Source organism: Momordica charantia, assembly GCF_013281855.1.
Source record: "Momordica charantia cultivar OHB3-1 chromosome 6 unlocalized genomic scaffold, Mcharantia_2.0 BLBB01000006.1, whole genome shotgun sequence".
Lineage (NCBI taxonomy): Eukaryota > Viridiplantae > Streptophyta > Magnoliopsida > Cucurbitales > Cucurbitaceae > Momordica > Momordica charantia.
Genome location: NW_028275164.1, coordinates 8,269,870 through 8,288,647, shown reverse-complemented (window position 1 = coordinate 8,288,647; position 18,778 = coordinate 8,269,870). Strand labels below are relative to the sequence as shown.

The 18,778-nt window shown below is 35.6% G+C and overlaps 1 protein-coding gene across 1 annotated transcript; it reads right to left on the bottom strand.

Moving 5' to 3' along the window:
• Window positions 1–12,035: 12,035 nt before the first annotated feature.
• Window positions 12,036–18,014, bottom strand: LOC111021421 (beta-glucosidase 12-like). The gene is made up of 13 exons (XM_088125993.1): window positions 17,873–18,014; window positions 17,658–17,728; window positions 17,474–17,532; window positions 16,445–16,520; window positions 15,823–15,900; window positions 15,612–15,699; window positions 14,807–15,062; window positions 14,302–14,417; window positions 13,964–14,184; window positions 13,586–13,617; window positions 12,911–13,016; window positions 12,725–12,827; window positions 12,036–12,404 (listed from the first exon to the last, which is right to left on the bottom strand). The coding sequence occupies exons 4-13, from the start codon at window positions 16,503–16,505 to the stop codon at window positions 12,233–12,235; spliced, it is 1,233 nt and encodes a 410-aa protein (XP_087982119.1). The 5' UTR covers window positions 16,506–16,520; window positions 17,474–17,532; window positions 17,658–17,728; window positions 17,873–18,014; the 3' UTR covers window positions 12,036–12,232.
• Between the last annotated feature and the right edge of the window lie 764 nt (window positions 18,015–18,778).

Sequence of the window (18,778 nt, the reverse complement as noted above, 5' to 3'; positions counted from 1 at the left end):
AACTAATCTACATTTTGTATGACTATTTTTCAATAATAATGTACGACTTCATGAAGTTATGGATAAGGAAGCCAAGGCCATGTTTGAAAGCCTTTTCATATTGTCACCTTAAAATTCTTTTTTTCTTTTTTAATAATACCTTTTAAAAATAAATAATAAAGTAAAAAATAAAAAATAAAAAACTGTGGGGTGGAGATTAACTTTTGTTGACGTGTCTTCCATGTTGTCATCTTTAGAGATATATACTAACATTTATTATAGATATATACTAGCATTTATTAGGGAAGGCAGGAGCCATTATCCTCATCCGTGCCCCGATTGAGTTCTTTTTCTTTTTCTAATAATACTTTTTTAAAAATTTATTTTAAATTTCATATAATCAATCTACTTATTGTCTTTGGTTTGTTCTGTGCCCATTGTATTTCACGTTATTTTGCTAAAAGGCAACAGAGATAGAAAAAGAAAACTTTGAGACGTTGCATTGAAAAGTATTTGTATATAATATCGTCATACTAAAAGAAACACTATTCTATGTACATAGGTACACCTAACTATTTAGTCCGAGTCATTTTGTATTTTATTTCATAATTATTATTTATTATAAAAACTACAAACATATAAAATAAGACCAAAAAAAAAAACGTGTTTTTGGTCTTTTCAACTTTTTTTTTTTTAAAAGGCGTCCCCAAGAGATAGTTTGGGACGTGGCTTGGGGCTTCAAGGAATATCCTTGAAGTCGTAACTCCACCAAGCAATGACCCCAGCGTAACCATCATGGAATGACCTAGTGGTCAATAGAGGAAATGAATTCAAACCATGGTGACCACCTATCTAGGATTTAATATCTTACGAGCTATCTTGTCTAGCGGTTGGCCCGTGATTTAAAACAATTTGCCAATACCAAAGTGAATCTGCCCATTCAAGTGTCGAACTGAAGATTGGAGACTTGAAAGAAAAATCCCCACCCTTGAAACGTTCTCAATCTCGGAACTCAATAGATGAAACATATAGCTAGAATTAATCTCAATCTTGAAATGGAATAGCCCCGCCTCCATGGCCAGTTGAATGCCTGCTTGAACGGCCAAACTCTTGACCATATCGACGTCCACCACATTCGAGACAGCCTGTATCAGACAGAGAGACTCGCCAACATGAGTCCCGAACAATAACACCCAGACTCGCCGCGAACACATCATTTCTAAAAGCAGCATCAACATTTAACTTAAACCCAAGAGCTACTGGAACGAAGGCTAGACTATAATAGATCACGTCCCCAAAGAAGACTCCACAAATAAAGGAAGCATTAGAATCCAGCTTCGCATCAAGAAAACCACAACCTACAAAATACTTAGACTTAAGCACACGAGAAATAAGGGTATCTGGAGCCTTGAAAATCTGACAGCATTGTTTCGCCAACAAGGCACCATTAAAATGCTCCAAGTCTCGAAAAGCCAAATCCCCCAAAACATCTGGGCAAACACACTTGTTTCCAACTAACCGAATGAATCAGACGCTTCTAGTCCCTCACCGCACCAAAACCAAGCCATAAGTATATGAATATCATGAAAAACACTCTTCGGGAGGCGAAAGCAGTTCATCGCGTAACAGGGAATGACTTGAATGATGGATTTAAGGAGAACCTCCTTGCCACCTACAGACAAAAGTTTACCTTTCCAACCCTGCAGATTCTTCCGAATTCAATCATTAACAAAACGAAAATGACCCCGTCTGTTTCGAGGAATAAAGGTTGGCAACCCCAAATATAAGGCATGATAATCTTCCCTCTTTACCCGCAGCAAAGAACTAATTCTAAGCTGTAAACAGCTAGGTGTAGGTTGACTAAACGAAATCACCGACTTATCGAAATTAATGGTTTGACCCGACACCTGCTCATACAAATCGAAAAGCTGCAGTACCACCTGGCCTTCACTAAAGGAAGCTTTAAAGAACAATAAACTATTATGAGGAAAAAACAGGTGAGAAATAGACGGGCAAAAGCGATATAATTTAAACCTCGAAATTTGTTTCCACACCTCCGCCCCAGATAAAAGACTCAACAACCTTTGTGCACACAACAGAAACAAATATGGAGACAAAGGGTCGCGAAGACTCCGGCTAGGCTGAAGACAACTAACACGACCCCCATTTAACTTAAAAGAGAAAGAGACCCAAGATACACAACACATTATCAGAGAAACCCATTCGTCAAAGAAAAACTCACTCGACCCCGTCATACGCTTTACTCATATCAAGTTTCAGGGCCGCCCACCCCGATCGATGAGAAGCTTTCTTACAAAGCGAACGAATACACTCGAAATCCAAAATAGCATTATCCACCACACATCGGTCGGGAACAAAAGCACTTAAGTTTGGCCAAATAACATCATGCAACAAAAATTTCATTCTATTCACCAAAACCTTAGAAATCAATTTATAACTGACATTACACAGACGAATGGGCGATAGTCAGAAATCCAGCAAGGCTGCTTAGTCATCGAAATCAAAGTAATAAGGGTCGGAGTTAAAGCCCTTGGGGAAGCATTATCATTGAGTACATGAAGATAACTACGGACGAAATCCGCCCCTATTACCTCACAAAAATTCATGCAGAAGGACCCCGTAAGACCGTCCAACCCCAGGGCCTTAGATGGTTGGATTTGTTTGAGAGCCTGCACAACTTCATCTGCTCGAATTTCGTCAGGGTCCTGCTCCCAACAACCAGAGGAATCTTCCAAGCCAACAATAGAATTCACTCGCTGGTGAAGCGAGGCGCGATTGTGAAACCACTTCATATTTTTATCACCCCATTTTAGCGAGCATTCACGAGACCTTTGTTTCCAGTAAACTTCCTCCTCCAATAACAACGACTCCAAAGCAGATTCAGCATCTAAGATCACGGCTCGCGAACCACCCAAAGAGGTATTCTGGATGGTTGCCTGAACTCGTGCCGAAGCCTCCCAGATATGTCGGGCATAGTTGCCAACCTTCGAGTGGCCCCATTGAGAAAGAGCCTTCATACACACCCTGGTATTTCGAGCCAGACCCTCTGGTAGACCAACTGCTGAGATGGAGTTCCAATTGTGGGCCACCACCGATTTACACTCCTCATGAGATAACCAAGCTTCTTCAAAACGAAGGATAGAGGACCCCCCGAGCGGACCCCCAACTGGATGTGCCCCAAAATGACACGCTAGTGGTCGGTGATTGGAAAAAATATAATCAGGAGCTGAACCGAAAATGTGGAAAAATGAGGTGCTATGCTGAAGTACAAAAACAACGGTCCAACCGTTCAAAAATGAGCTCCCGGTCGTCACACCGATTAACCCATGTAAACCGATCACCACAAAAACCCAAATCCTGCAAACCACAATCATCGACAACCAATGTCATCAGCAAACAACAAGTGTGAGAGATTGAAATCCTGCTGTCCGATTTGAAATCCTTCGATAAGACTCTTTTTAGTAGCTTCTGTTAGAAGACGGCTCAGATAATCCATAGCCAAAACAAAGAGGAAGTGTGAAAGAGGATCACCTTGGCGTATGCCACGGGAAGTAAGGATTTTACCGCGCGGCTTCCCATTCAACAATACTGAATAAGAAACAGACGATATGCACCCACGAATCCAAGAAATCCAGCGATCGCCAAATCTTTTCTGATTTAATACTGTTAATATGAACTGTCAATTGATCTTGTCAAAGGCTTTCTCGATGTCCAGCTTGATTATAACACCTTTTTTGCGAGAGCAGCGCCATAAATCCACCATTTCATTTGCCATTAGAATGGCGTTAGTAATTTGGCGACCTTGAACAAAAGCATTCTGCTGTCTAGCTATGGTGGATGGGAGGACTGTCTTGAGATGGTCGGTGAGAACTTTTGCAAGTATCTTGTATATTCTTGTAGTTAAACTGATAGGTCGAAACTCTATCATGTTTTTGGGACTAGGGACTTTTGGAATTAATGCGATGAAGGTTTCGTTAAGGACATGATTCACTATGCCAGTTCTGAAAAAAATCAAGGAACACTTCCTTTAAGGATGGTTTGAAAATGTTTCAAAGTTTTTTGAAAAATTCAATTGTGAATCCGTCAGGTCCCGCAACTTTATTGTTCCCCAAGTTCTTTATACTACTGTAGATTTCCTCCTCTGTAAACGGGCGAACAAGCCAGGAAGATTGGTCAGCATTTATGGGAGCCCAATCGAGATTAAATGCCAAAAACCCTGACTCTGTTGAACCTTGGTATATAGTTCTAAAATGCCTCAATGCCTCTTATTCTATCAAAGAATCAGTTACTAAACTTCTTCCCCCTGGTTCAACAATCTCGGATATAAAACTACGTCTTTTTCGAGCAGTGCAAACTTTATGGAAAAAATCTGAATTTTCATCGCCTTCCAAAAGCCAAATTTTCTTGCAATTTTGGCTCCGAAGTCTTGCTTCTGCCAGGTTTAAAGAATTAAGCTCATTTTTTAGAGCTACTTGAAGGTGGCAATCTGCTTGATTAATGAAGCCAGTCTCTTCCTGTTTATCAATTGAAAGAATTTTCTCCATAATTTTGGCTTTCTCTCTTGGGATATTTGGTCAAAAATTATTTCTCCATCGCTTAATATCTTGGGCTAAAGTGTTGAGCTTTTTAATTAAAGCATACTCCGGATAACCATCGGACAAACCAGAGGACCAGATTGCTTCAATTTGCTGTTGAAAATGTTTGTCTTGAAGCCATAGATTTTCCAAGCGGAATGGGCAAGGACCCCATTGTTGATTGGGCGACTCCAACAGGATGGGGTAGTGATCAGAACAAGCTCTAGGCAGCCTCTTAATGTGATGATGAGAAAACTTATCACTCCAACCTTTGGAGTATAGGAAGCGATGGATTCTGGAGAGCACTATGTGAGGTCTCAAGTTCGACCATGTCTATTGGCCACTGTTCATAAAGGGGTCTATAAGCCCTGTAAAATCAATAAAATAGTTAAATTTGTTCATACCAGTTTGTGGAGGACTTGCTGAAAAAGTTTCGTGGCTCCATCTATATATATTGAAGTCTCCTCCTAAAAGCCATATAGGTCCACAGAGCCCATTAAGGTAAAAGAGCTCCTGCCAAAAAAGTTTCCTCTTCTTTCATTTTACAAGGTCGTAGACACCTGTAAGCCACCATGTGAAGTTATCAGCCAACTTAAAATGAACAGATATAGAGAAGTGCCCACAGATAACCTCAACAGCCGAAGTAGAGAGCTGATCCCAAAGGAGAATAATACCGCCTGAAGCACCTGAGGCATTGAGAGAAGCCCAAGCTATGCTAATGGAGCTCTACAGAGATTTAATAAATTTGTTGTTGATAGAAGATGATTTTGTTTCAGAAAGAATAACAATATCAGGACATAAAGACGTGATCGTGTCTTTTATGGTGGCTCTCTTTGAGGCTGAGCCTAGCCCTCTTACATTCCAGACAAGAATCTTCATGGGCAACCAGTTGTGCCCCTTGAGGAAGATGGCATAGAGATTGGCCTCTTGTTGGTGTCATTTTCTTGTGTAAATCTCCTTTGGATTTGCTGGCTGGAGTTGATAGACATTATGCAGAAGCCATTTTCGATCAACCATTCACTTAACTATTTATTAAAAGTTTCCCGTCCCCCTTCAGATTGGCAAATATTTCCCTCTGCTTGCTCTTCGAACAGAGCTGCTAAATTGCCTTCAAGGACATGCTCAGGTTGTGAAAGAGGAGAATTTCGGTGTTTGTTTTGATGCGTGGTTGATGGGCTAGATTGTTGGGTATTGGGGGTGGATAAAGCAGTTTCAGACAATGGAGAGAGAGGCCCAAGATCAACTGTGAGGTAATATCCTTTATTTCTTTTTATTTTTAAAATTTATTTAGAATCCGGTTTACTTTTATCTAATCTATCCCTAACACTAACTCTTTATGATAGGTGAGAGATAAAAGGACTAAAGAAAAAAAAAAGGACTAAATCAAGGAAGACTATCCATCTAAGAAAATTCAAAAATAAAATTAGAGTGATACTATTTAAACTACCAAAATATCTTATAAGAATATGCATGGTAACATTCTCCTGACCTTCAGAACTTTCGTCCGACAAGTTGCTGGTCTTTAAAAAGTTATGGATACCTAGACTTTCATTTAATTTTCCCATTCCCATATTGCTTCCTAAAGCGGGTGATTTTGCCAAAGAACTTATTTATTTCCCTATTAGGAAGAGTCTTCAACTCTCTTGCAAAAGTTCGTTTTGGTTTCATTTCATAATTAAGGTTCTCATTTGCCTGTCTGTTTCTTCAACCATCAGACCCCGTCTTCTCCGATAGCTGCTGCAATAATCAATAGCCACGAAAATGCCCAAAATCCAAATCGGACAGTTTTATACTCTCTTTGTTTTATAGTTCTTATGATATTTTGGAATATGTTGCATAAATTTTGTAATGCTAATCATGTTTCAATGATATTGTTTTCCCTTTTTTTCTTTTTTGAGTAAGGAAATTTGTACAAATGAAATCACCCTGCCATTAAGGCTACATAGTCGTGAAAATCGGTTTTAGCACATCGACACAGAAAAGGGGGAAACACTGAGAGCCACACAAGAGCTCTCCCCAACTTGAAACTCTCTTTAGCCAGACAATGGGCTGTTGAATTCGACTCCCAAAAGACATGGTGAAAAGAAATCGCTGAGAAATTTTCTGACAGCATTCGAACATCTGCCAACCAGTTCGCAACTTCATTTTGCACAGGAGAATCCTCACGAATTAGAGAAATGGCGCTCAGAAAATCCGACTCAATAATCACCCGTGAAAGCCCTAATCGCACTACAATCTTCAGACCCTCTCTAATCGCAGCAATTTCAACCAGTTAGAGGCTCATTTTTGGAAGAACATCAACCATGACAGCAACTATCTCAGCCCTATCATCTTGAACAAGCACCCCTATTCCGGATTTGTTCATCGCACAAGCGCCATCAATGTTAATCTTCATCACCCCTCGAGGAGGGGTCTCTAAGAGTTTCTTCGAGGTAACCTGTTGCTCCGATCACCCAAATTCTCGCGATCTTTAGCCCTCATTTCTTCCACATAATTCAGAATCCATGAAACCCTCGTTTTAATATCGAAGGCTCCTTTCTTATGAATCCTATTTAAGTTGTTCCAGATTGCCCAACAAATAATACTTGCCAGGGCGACGTTAACATCCACTCCGACCAGGGGTGTCTCGATGATATGTGGCCTTAGGCAAAATTTTGAAACCAAGGCCTTAATATGATTATTTTTTTCAGTTGAACTTTATTTGATTAAATGCTTCATTATCTATCGTTTTTGTTTATGTTTTGATTTATCTATACCTATTATTTCTTCTACTATTTTATCATTTCTATTACTTTTACTTCTACTAAAAAAATTTAATTTATTGATAACATTTTTTCATATTCAATCTGTTTTTTAGCATGATTTTTTTTAGATTCAATAAGTTTTTATATTTTATATTTTTTTAAGCTTTTCATAGGCCATATTCATAATTTTTTATAGACATGTTAATATTCTATATTGAAACAAGTAAGTAAACCTAAACAAATATCAAATATTAACGTATTGAACAATATGAAATACATTTAAAAAAAAGTAATAAACTTTGAAGTTTTGGTTTCTATTCTAACCCTTTGGATTGACAAAATTAAGTTAAAATTAGTATAACCTACAGAATATATTTATGGTAAAGTATTTTTTGTTTAGAGAATTTGAAAAATTTTGACCGTGAAAAAAATAAATAAAAGGAGAAAGAATACGGAGCATCTAAAATTTGAGAGAGTTTTTGAAGGGTTATGGTAATGTTTTTTTTTTTAAAGAAGTTTGAAAGGTTTAAGTGAGAGTTCTTTTGAGGTCTCCATGCCCCGTCTTGTAATTTTTTTCGTCTTATCTTCTTCTTTTTTTTTATTAGTTTGATGGCCTTTAGTCCCATTTTCTTCCCAAAAAATTAAAAATATTAAAATCTAAAGAAATTTATATGACAGATTGATTATGAGTTTTATATTTAATTAAAGATTTTTTTCCAAGGGAATTATACTTATTATTAATTTGTATTTTCAATATTATAAGAGCAAAATCCATGAAAAAATATATTATTTTATAATCCAAATACATTTATAAGTAAAAACTAAAATAAATAGATAACAATATTATATTATATATACTAATATATGAAAAATATGAGGTCTTCTAGGATTGGAGTCCTTAGGCGATCGCCTCACTTGTCTAATACCTTAAGTCGGTCCTGACTCCGACCATCTGTCAATGAAGCTATTATTGAAACGATTCTCACAGGCCGTGTTCGGAAACGATCCTCAATGATATTGTTTTTATGGACAACGTATAATGTTACGAATGATACGAAATTATTTATATGGAGTATATTTTAGATATATACTGCATATACATTCTAATAAAGGTATATATTATGTAACCTAATAGTTTAGTATATATCAATATATATATTATACAACCCGTTGAATGTTATGTCTATTAGACTGTAGATTAGATTAAAATGTATATAATATATAATGATGGTCAGAAAAGGGAATTAAGCTACTGGAAAAATTGATGGGGTGTAGAAAAAATATAAGCGCGAAAGTTTTAGCCGCCATAATAAACAATTAAAGCTTAAGAAAGAACCACCCCAATTTGTGAACTTGAGTGAAACATGGAATTTCAAATCCTATTTTTGACACAATGCCACAACAACTCCTGTATAAACATTCTTTATTTATTCTCTCAAGCAGCCTGGTTAAGGAAAGCTACATAATTATTCAATGCAACAAAAGTGTTGTCTTATTTCATTTTTCTTTACCTCTTTTTCTTTACCTTCTCTCTCTCCTTCATTCTTTATGCAATTCTTCCTCTACAGCTTACACACAGACCACTATTTTCTTCTGTTGATGCTTGGATTTTGGTCCTCTCGGTTCTCTCCAAAATGCACATCAAACTCGATGAAACAAGAGACTGAATACCTACAAAACCGAATAACCCTAAACAGGTGTGGCTACCGTCACACGGGCTCCGATGCCTAAGTTAACCAAGGAAGAGTAACTAAGCAAGCAAGAGTACTTAGCATGTGTTTTGACTTATCTTCAATGGGTCGCTCCCTTTCTATTTATAGTTGATCTTCACTCTAGGGTTTCACGAATCCCAACCCTAGGTCATCTTACGATCGTCGGCTCATCGGGTCATGATACGTGTGGGCCTATGGATTGGGACATCTCCAGCAGCAAGAGAGAAGGATGTACGCTCGGCACCAAGCAGGGGTTGGAACCGATCCCTGCTCGTCCCGGCTTGGCCTTAGTGGGTTGTCTCCCTTGGCTTAGTACGGTCCTTTATCCGTCGTTTCCTATCTCATAACAGTTGCCCCCTACTCTCGAGGTGATGTACTTCTAGTTTTCCGGACTCATCACTTCGTGAGTACATTTGTAGGTGTGTCATGAAAAAAGTTGTCATTGTTGACCTCTGGTTCATGCCATGTTAAATAAACCTGTGAGTCATGGGTCTCATCCGTTATTGTGTTGTCGCATCTTGGTCAGACCCGTGATCGAGATGGTCTCCCACCTCGACTGCCAAGTTGAGCAATGTTGGGATTCGTGAGCAAGATTATATCCCACCTCGGCTGCCAAGCCCAGCTTTATTGGTTCCCGTGGAGGTAAAATCACATCAAGCTATGACCCCTCACATCATGGTCAGACCCGTGACCATGGTGGTCACGGGTTTCGTGGTGGCCGAGCAGGCCTCGGCTTAATGGACAAAGACCATTGGTCCGAGCCGTGCTCCTTCACTTTTTGGGGGCTATATAAACCCCCTAACGTCCTCCACATTCTACTCATTCCCTTCACTTCGAGGTAACCTCTCCTCTTCTCTTATTATTTGTTGCCCATCTATTTTCATGTTGTCCGGTACTGACCTGAATTTCGAGTGGACTACCTTAGATGACGAGTCGTCATTGAACCCGTCTTCCGAATCCAGGTTCTATCATCCTTCTTGGGTAGATAATTCCATGCTTCTAGCGAGGGACACTTACGTCGCCTTCGCTTGAAATATCGCATTTCGGATTTCGTTAGTCTTCACCTGCCGAATCTCGGAGAAAGTATTGACGGATCCTACCCCGTGGAGGTCGTATTTTATGCGGCCACGTTTACATTTTGTGTCTGTTTACCCTTACCGTTGTTCCTTCAAAATTTTCTAGCTTTCAATCAAGTTGCTCGGATGTATAGCTTGTACTGTCCCTACAGACGGCGCCAATTATTGATGCTTGAATTTTGGTTCTCCCGGTTCTGTCCAAAATGCACATGAAACTCGATGAAATAAGGGACCAAATACCTACAAAACCAAATAACCCTAAACCAGTGTGACTACCGTCATACGGGCTCCGATGCCTAAGTTAGCCAAGGGAGAATAACTAAGCAAGCAAGAGTACTTAGCATGTGTTTTGGCTTACCTTCAATGGGTGGCTCCCTTCCTATTTATAGTTGATCTTCCCCCTAGGGTTTCACGAATCCTAACCCTAGGTCATCTTACGATCGTCGGGCTCATCGAGTCATGATATGTGTGAACTTATGGACTGGTACATCTCCTACAGCAAGAGAGAAGGATGGACGGGACTCGACACCGAGCAGGGGTCAGAACCGAGCCCTGCTCGTCCCCGCTCGGCCTTAGTGGGTTGTCTCCATCGGCTTAGTACGGTCCTTTGTCTATCGTTTTCTATCTCATAACACCTTCATATGGACAATATGAGGAAAGTTTTTCCCCAATTTTTAGATCTCATATTTAGGCATATCGTTTTCAAGTTTCAAACGAAAACTTGAAACCCAAATGTGTGGAAATTTTTGCCCCATTTTTCAAAATCTTCCATTTTCTTCCTCTTCTCTTTGGATCCAAAATCATCTTATCCTTTTTGTTGGCTTCTTACTTTTCATTTGATTTGGCATATGGTCATCATTGCAAATATGGAGGTGGGTTGTTCAAACTTCACGGAGAGAGCGGGGGTGGGTTATGGAGATGGCCACGACTGCCACTAAATGTCGCCGCTGGAGTTGGCCGCCACAGCTACTAGTTGTTGCCGCAGCTTGAGATGGCCACTGGAGACTGGAAATAGAGGGGGGTCGTGGGTTGTGAGGGCATGGGGAGGCTGTGAGCGGCGCATTGGGGGGAAGGGTAAGGAGGAACCCTGGTCGGTTAAAGACAAACCGAGTCGAATAGGAAATGTTCAGTTCGGTTCGGTTTCGGTTCAATATATGTAAACATCTAAACCGAACTAACATGAACTAATTCGGTTCGGGTCAGTCCAACTTCTTACAACATCAGTTATTATCGAAATTTTTTTTTTCGATATGGAACCTACCGGTATCACCTACATTATCATGAAGCGACCTTGTGTTCAAACTTTTACTTGAGCTTAATGCAAAAAATGTTTGATATCTCCTAGATTTAGGCTTTGGAGTTGGCATAGGTGTTCTCGATTGTAGGAGTAAAAAAACTAAAAGCTATTGATTTCAAGTTATAAAAAATAAAAATTAAAAGAAGAAAGGTTTTTTGTTCTAACATGAAGAAATTGGGGGCTCGATTAATAAACAAGTTGAAGAGTTTCTTTTTCTTTTTTTTTTAAGAGCTGAAATTTATTAATTTTTTGGAGTTATTTGAAAGCTTTAATTGCAAGAGTTCTTATTTTGCATATTTTTGCTAGGATAGAAATGTTGTATCCAAACTTTTAAAGCAATGTTGAGTTTTGTACATATGTTTTCCGAACATGGTAAGGGTTACTTTTTAAGCGAGATAAAATGTATGTTAAATGTGGGGGTAATGTTTTAATTTAGTGTCAAAAATCCCACATCGAAAATATAAGAGATCTAACCAGAACCCTAAATATTGATACGATATCAGAGCTCAAACACTCAAACAAACATCCGATAATCTAGCCCCAAAAAGTTATAAAAGGACTTCGAAAATCGGACCTCCAAGGATTGAACGTCATGGTAATTTAATTATTAATTTATATTCTTGATCACACAATGCCACACAAACTCCTTATAAACATTCTTTATTTATTCTCCCAAATATCCTCAGTGAGGAAAGCTACATAATTATTCAATGCAACAAAAGTGTTTTCTTATTCCATTTTTCTTTACCTCTTTTGCATTTCTATTATTCTGTTCATAGAGAACTACTAGGGTACATAAGAGAACACACCAACAACATATGACACATCTTCAAGTTTTGAGAAAATTTTGAAACCACCTTGATGAGTCCTTTGGGATTCTCGTCAAATTGTTGTTGTAATCGACGTAAGTGAGACCGAAGCGAACTGTATATCCACTCGCCCATTCAAAGTTGTCCATCAATGACCATACAAAGTATCCTTTAACCCTTACACCACCTTCCCTATAATATTTTTCAAAATATCGTGAAGAATAAAGGTTATGTAAATATGGTAAAAGGTATAAAATCAATCATGTTATGATTATATCAAGGAAAATTTAGTTTAATCCTTAGCTATACAAAATCGACGAGATAGTACAACCGCATATGTGGATAGAGATTTGAACTCCCGACCTTGTGATCAGAGATATGCTCAAGTCGACACGTTTAATATAGCCAAAATAATGCATAATTGTTTCGAGTAGAATTATCATTTTTGTGAGAGATTTATGTCAAACAATGCATATAGAAGAGAGATTTTATTGTTTTGTTCAGCTACTTACTTCATTGATTGGAGAAGATAATAAAGATGGTCGTGATGGTATTTCACTCGACCCTCATCTCTGATTAGTTTCGCAACATCATGGCTGTCATAATCCAGGTATCCTGCAATGGAAATTTTAGTTATTAGGGTAATTAAATTATATAGTCATAATTTTTTTTTTCTCAACCTTCTATAAATTTGGTACCATTTTCTGTGATGTAGATAATTGGGTTTTTATAGTGTCTTTGGGTGTACAGCATCAGATCTTTCAATCCTTGTGGATAAACAGCAAGCCAAGACGATGCATTAACCTGTATTATTGTTAAAATATAATTAGTAAAAGTTTCAATTCAATAGTGAAAGTGGAATAAGGTTTGATTTCTGTTTTACAAAACATAATTAAAAAAAAACAAAGAAATGCATATCAATATTCATGAGGTTCTATCTCAAAATTAATTGACAAGAGCAGGAGTAGCCGATGTATATTATAAACTTTAGGTTCATTATCTTTTCAATGTGGAATCTTTAACATTCATCTATCAAGATGGTGTCTATTTTTGGGCTTAATAGATTAGTGTAAATTTAATTCATTTATAAGAATATTGTTAATTAAGGATCACGATATCCCAAATATCTCCACAATAGTATGATATATTATCCATTTTGGACATAAGCCTCACCACTTTGCTTTTCATTTCACTCCAAAGGCCTCATATCAATGTAGATAATTGGGTTTACTTATATACTATGCATCACTCTCTTATCTAATCAATGCGAGATTTTGTTTTCACAGTTTGCAATCCAATCATCAATATCTAATACAACTATTAATGCTATAAACATTGCTCACTGAAGAAATGGAAGTTTCCACATAGATTACCTTTGGACCAATTAGGACTCCATCTCGATCATCTGACACCAAGAGATAAGTCTAATTAGAAATATGGAGTGTTTTGTATATAAGAATTTGGAGTAGTACTCCCTCTTTGAAATTACATTTTTTTATGTAAAAAATATAGTTAACATTTTTCAAAAAAAAAAAAGTAAATAAAAACTTAAAGTTCTAATCACTTTTCAGTTTTGAGTTACACTTGTAAACATAATTAAAGATTTGAAAAACATATTAATTATTTAACCCTACTTGGGATAATCTGAATCTTAGGTGACTCTAAGAGCTCACGAGTTCGAATCCCCAATTCAATATATTGTACTAAAAAAAGAATCACAGCAAGTTTTAATTTAAGTTATGTTCATATACCCGTAAGATTTGCACGAAAATCAGTCAAGTAGCTCAGTTGTGCGGGATTAGCTGCATCGGGATCGTCTTTTGCATAACTGGCTGTATAGTAGTTTATTCCGAGAAAATCAAAGGATCCTAGGATCAAAGATTTTTCTTCATCGCTGAATTTAGGCAATCTATTCTTCACAAGATCTCTCATTGTAGGTGGATAATCTCCATACACCATTGGATGCAAGAACCTAAACAATGAGAAATTAGAGAACGTTCTAAATTAATAATTGGAATTCAAATGAAAATTTTAAGAACTTTGAGGGTATTGAATACATAATGTTTGGCATGAGAATTAGTTTACTAACCAACCAAAGGAAAAATCAATGGCTCGATTTGTAGCCTCTTCGTCTGTCTCATTATTTGAATATGGGACATACCAATCTGTTGCCAGTGTGATTCCAATCTCACCATTTTGTTGTTCCTGCAAATCCCACATAACAATTGTTGCAAATTATATGGAATAATAAAATTTAGTCTATTAATTAACATATGTGATCATATGTACTATGGAATAATAACTTTTAAATATTATATAGTTTGAGTTATCACCTTGAACATAGTTTAATGGGTGAAGGTATTATTTATCGTTCTAAAAGTTGAAGATTTTGATCTCCACTTACATTTCTAAAATGTTATTTTTGTACTTTCTACATGTATATTAGTCCCTAAGTTACTTCTCTAAATTAAATTTAGTATATTATCTCACTTGTAGGGAGAGTGTTTGAAAATAAATATTGAATGTATTATTGAAAATTCTTTCGCCTAAAACTCAACAAAAATTGTTATATGCAGCTAGGAAGAGAGCAAAACCTTATATTTGGTCTTGTAAACATTGACAGCAGCAGCATGAGCAAGAATTAAGTTGTGACCGACAATATATGGTTCCGTACCAGAATCTCCACCAAGACAATTGTATGGTTGCCAATTTGAACATCTACCGGGTGCATATGCTCCTATTGCATAACCTTTTGTAGTGAAGATGTATTGCTCGTTTAAGGTAATCCAATGTTTAACTCTATCTCCAAACTCCTTGAAGCAAACCTCAACATAGTCTCGAAAATCATCCCTGAAATTAATTTCCAAGATTATTTCTATTTGTAATTATACTTTTTTTACCAATTAACTTCTTCTTTCTAGATACTACATTTTTTGGGTTAAAAAATACATTGGTACTGTACTTTTTCATTAAAGTAACAATTTTGTTCTTGAACTTTCAAATGTAACATTTAATCTTTGTAATAGTACCGATTTAGTCTCTACCGTTAAAATTTCTATTAAAATTTAACGAAACAAATTGAAATTGGTTGAGTTTTAAATGTTAAAATTATGTTGAAAAAGTCATTTTCAAACCCATTTAGGGTGTGTTTGGGAGTGATGGTAGAATTAGTGATTTTGAAAAAAGAGATTTAAATAATTGATTTTTCAAATCACCGTCTAAATGATACCTTAAAAAGATTTTAAGCTTTTCTAAAATCAATTTCTTAATTTGTCAAATATGATCAATGGGAAGGGAAGTGATTTTAAGAGTGGCAAAAGTGATTTTGACCCTGTCAAAATTACTCCCAAACACATACTTAATATCTCGGAAATGTGATAACCAAAGAAATTTACGTACACAATTTTATGACTCATGAAGCCTTGATATTCATCTTGTAAAGCTTGGGGAACATCCCAATGGAAAAGTGTGATAAATGGTTGGATGCCTACAAGTAAGAGATCACAATATTTTTCATCAATTAATAAAGTTAATTTCATATAGTTATTGAAATTAATGAAATGTTTTTATACAAAAAAAAAGATTAATTGAAAATTGTAATAGTACCAACCATTTGCAAGCAAAGCATTGATGGTGCTGTTGTAGTGCTGAACTCCTCTCATATCCACACCCCCTCTGAGATTTCCCTCTATTTTAATAATTAAAAATGAAATGAAAAGTGTATTTTAAACAATGTGAAGTGAGTAGGTTAATAAATTAATGATCAATAATCTCAAATTGTATTTGGAGTGTGTTTCTTGATTAATATATTATTTTTTTTAGTATAAAAAATTGGGAGCATAGGATTTGTGACCTCACCAAAAAGAGTTGATGTCAATTACAACTAAACTATATTCATGTTTGTTTAGAAGAAAATAACTTTTGAAAACTAAGAATTTTATTATTCTTGTTGTTTATCTTGGAAACTAAGAAAATAACAAAAAAAAAAAAAAAAAACAAGAAGAAGATGATCTTTCAAACAATTCAAACAAAAATTGGAAACTTGTAGCTGATCAAACACATATTGATTGACTTAGAGATTTAAAATTTAAAAAAAAAAATCATAAAATTTGATGACATTTTATACATTAGAAAGATATTACTTATTCTCATTTATTTCCAACGTAACTATTTTCTATTTTTCAGACAAAATATAATTCATGGTCTTTGTGTGGAAGTTGTTAATTTCTTACTTGGCAAAATTCTAGACCATGCGATTGAGAATCTATAAGCATCGAGACCTATGTCTTTCATATGTGAAATATCATCCTGCAATAATTATAAAATAATAAAAAAAATTAATTAATGCTTAATATTTTATAACAATAAATTACAGATTGTATTTTAGGATATTCTTTACATAACTACTCCTAGTCCTAGCCTAATGATGTTTTTTCATCATATTCACCTTAAATTAATGTGTCAAATATATTATAATTTCTACAAGATTATTGATCTTTTATACAGTACTAAGATTTATATTCGAGGACAAAAATAGTGATTTAAAATAAACGGAAAAACATCAATATACATTAAAGTCATTAATTATTAATATACTTCTTTAAATATTTTAAAGTTCTAATAAACAAAAGATTGGTTTCTTTTCCAATTATAATATTTGGTGGAATTCAAATTTTCAATCTTAAAAAATGGAAAAAATCCAAAAGCTCAAACGAGTATCCGGTGAAAAGGAAAAAAAAATCCGACCAAGATCGATAAGCTAAACAAGTCACACTTTTAAGGGAGCATGTTAATAATCCACATTGAAAAGAAAATGAACATTACAAAGATTTATAATAGACCTAAGCTACTAAATTAATTATTAATTAGTTTTGAGATCAAACTTCATGAATATAGATAACAATAAGTATGAAATATTTTTTTTATTTCTTTTTTAACTCTTTTTGTTTAATTAAAGGAATTATTATTATATTTTCTAGCTACTTCGTACTTCCTAGATATTAATTTCCTTTTAAGTTTCACACTCAATTTTAATTAGCTATAGTATTAGGAAATTACCTAGGCTCAACTAACATCCACGCTTTAATTATTACTTACCTCCCATAGAGTGGGAGGTTCTAATCCCCTCCATACCTTGTAAATTAGAAAAATGAAAAAAAAAAAAAAAAAAACATTGATTTTCAAATTTAAAACTAGGACAAAACTCAATCTTGTATGAACAAAATACACCTCCTTCCTGTTATTTTTCAACATTCACATACCTGGTAGCGATAATATGAATCAATAGCTATATCTCCATTTTTGTGATCAGCAATTCTCTCTGCAATTTTACAAATCCATATAATGTTACTTTTTCTTGTAACAAACTTTTAAGCATTTGTAATTAATGATTATTTATTTGGATGGCATTTCTAAATTTATTATAAGAAAAAAAAAAGAAGAGACCTGGATGCTGGTGAGTGTAGTTATCCCAAATACTTGGCCCTTTACCGAACCCTAAAAGCAGCACCTTCGTACTAAGAACAAACCAAAATCACTCAATGAAATCAAACGTAAAACTATGTTACATCACCAGTCAATCCAAAATGTTAAGCTGATGGATTAAAGTAAATTTAAACATTTATAGATATCTTAATAAATTATATGCAAACTTTATTCACCTGGTAAGCAGAAGATGCTGAGCCAAAAACGAAGTCTTCGGGGAAGCTACTTCGTTGAAGTGTATTTATCGGAAGCCCACTTGCGACGTCTGCAGTTAGATGAAGAAGAGGCAGAAAGGCAAAACTAAGCAAGAAGATAGCAACATAGGCATGTTTGATAGCCATAACTACCGGTTTGGATTAGCTGTGAGATTTCTAAGGCTTCTTATATTATGAGAGAGAGGCAGATAGTGTTTGTTTTATATGATTTCTTAATTACTCCCATCTGGTCTTATTCATTATTAACAATGTATTAAATGTCATAATAACACAAACAGCCATAATGGTACTTGAGAGTGAGAGAAAGAGAGAGGGGAGGAGAGCGTGAGTGAGAGAGAAAAATGTGAGTGTTGAGTGAGAAAACACGAGAGAAGGGGGGAGAGAAATTGTCGACAAAGAAATAGAGTGAGGAGAATGGAGACAATAATTTTTTTTCCCGGAAAGAAACCTCTTAAGGATCCAATATTGATAAGATAAGGTGTCAATTACCGTTGAGCTATGCTCACTTAGACATACGATACGTACTTAAATTGATATATGAAACTTTAATGGTAACTTAGCTAGACTTTTTTTTTAAAAAAAAAAAAGATACCGGAACACTTTTATTCAAAAGAGTATGTGAGAAACATACAAAATACAAGAGGGAGACTATATAAAAACACTCCAATTGAGGGAAATGGTGGAGATATCATAATTGCTTAACTAGACTAGAGTACGTGTATTACTATTATTCGAATATATGTATGATGAGGAGGAAAATAATGAACCAATATATGTATGACCAGGAGGAAAATAATGAACCAATATATGTATATATATAATATTGTAACCAAAAAAACAATACAATTTTATAGTATCAAAAGTTGA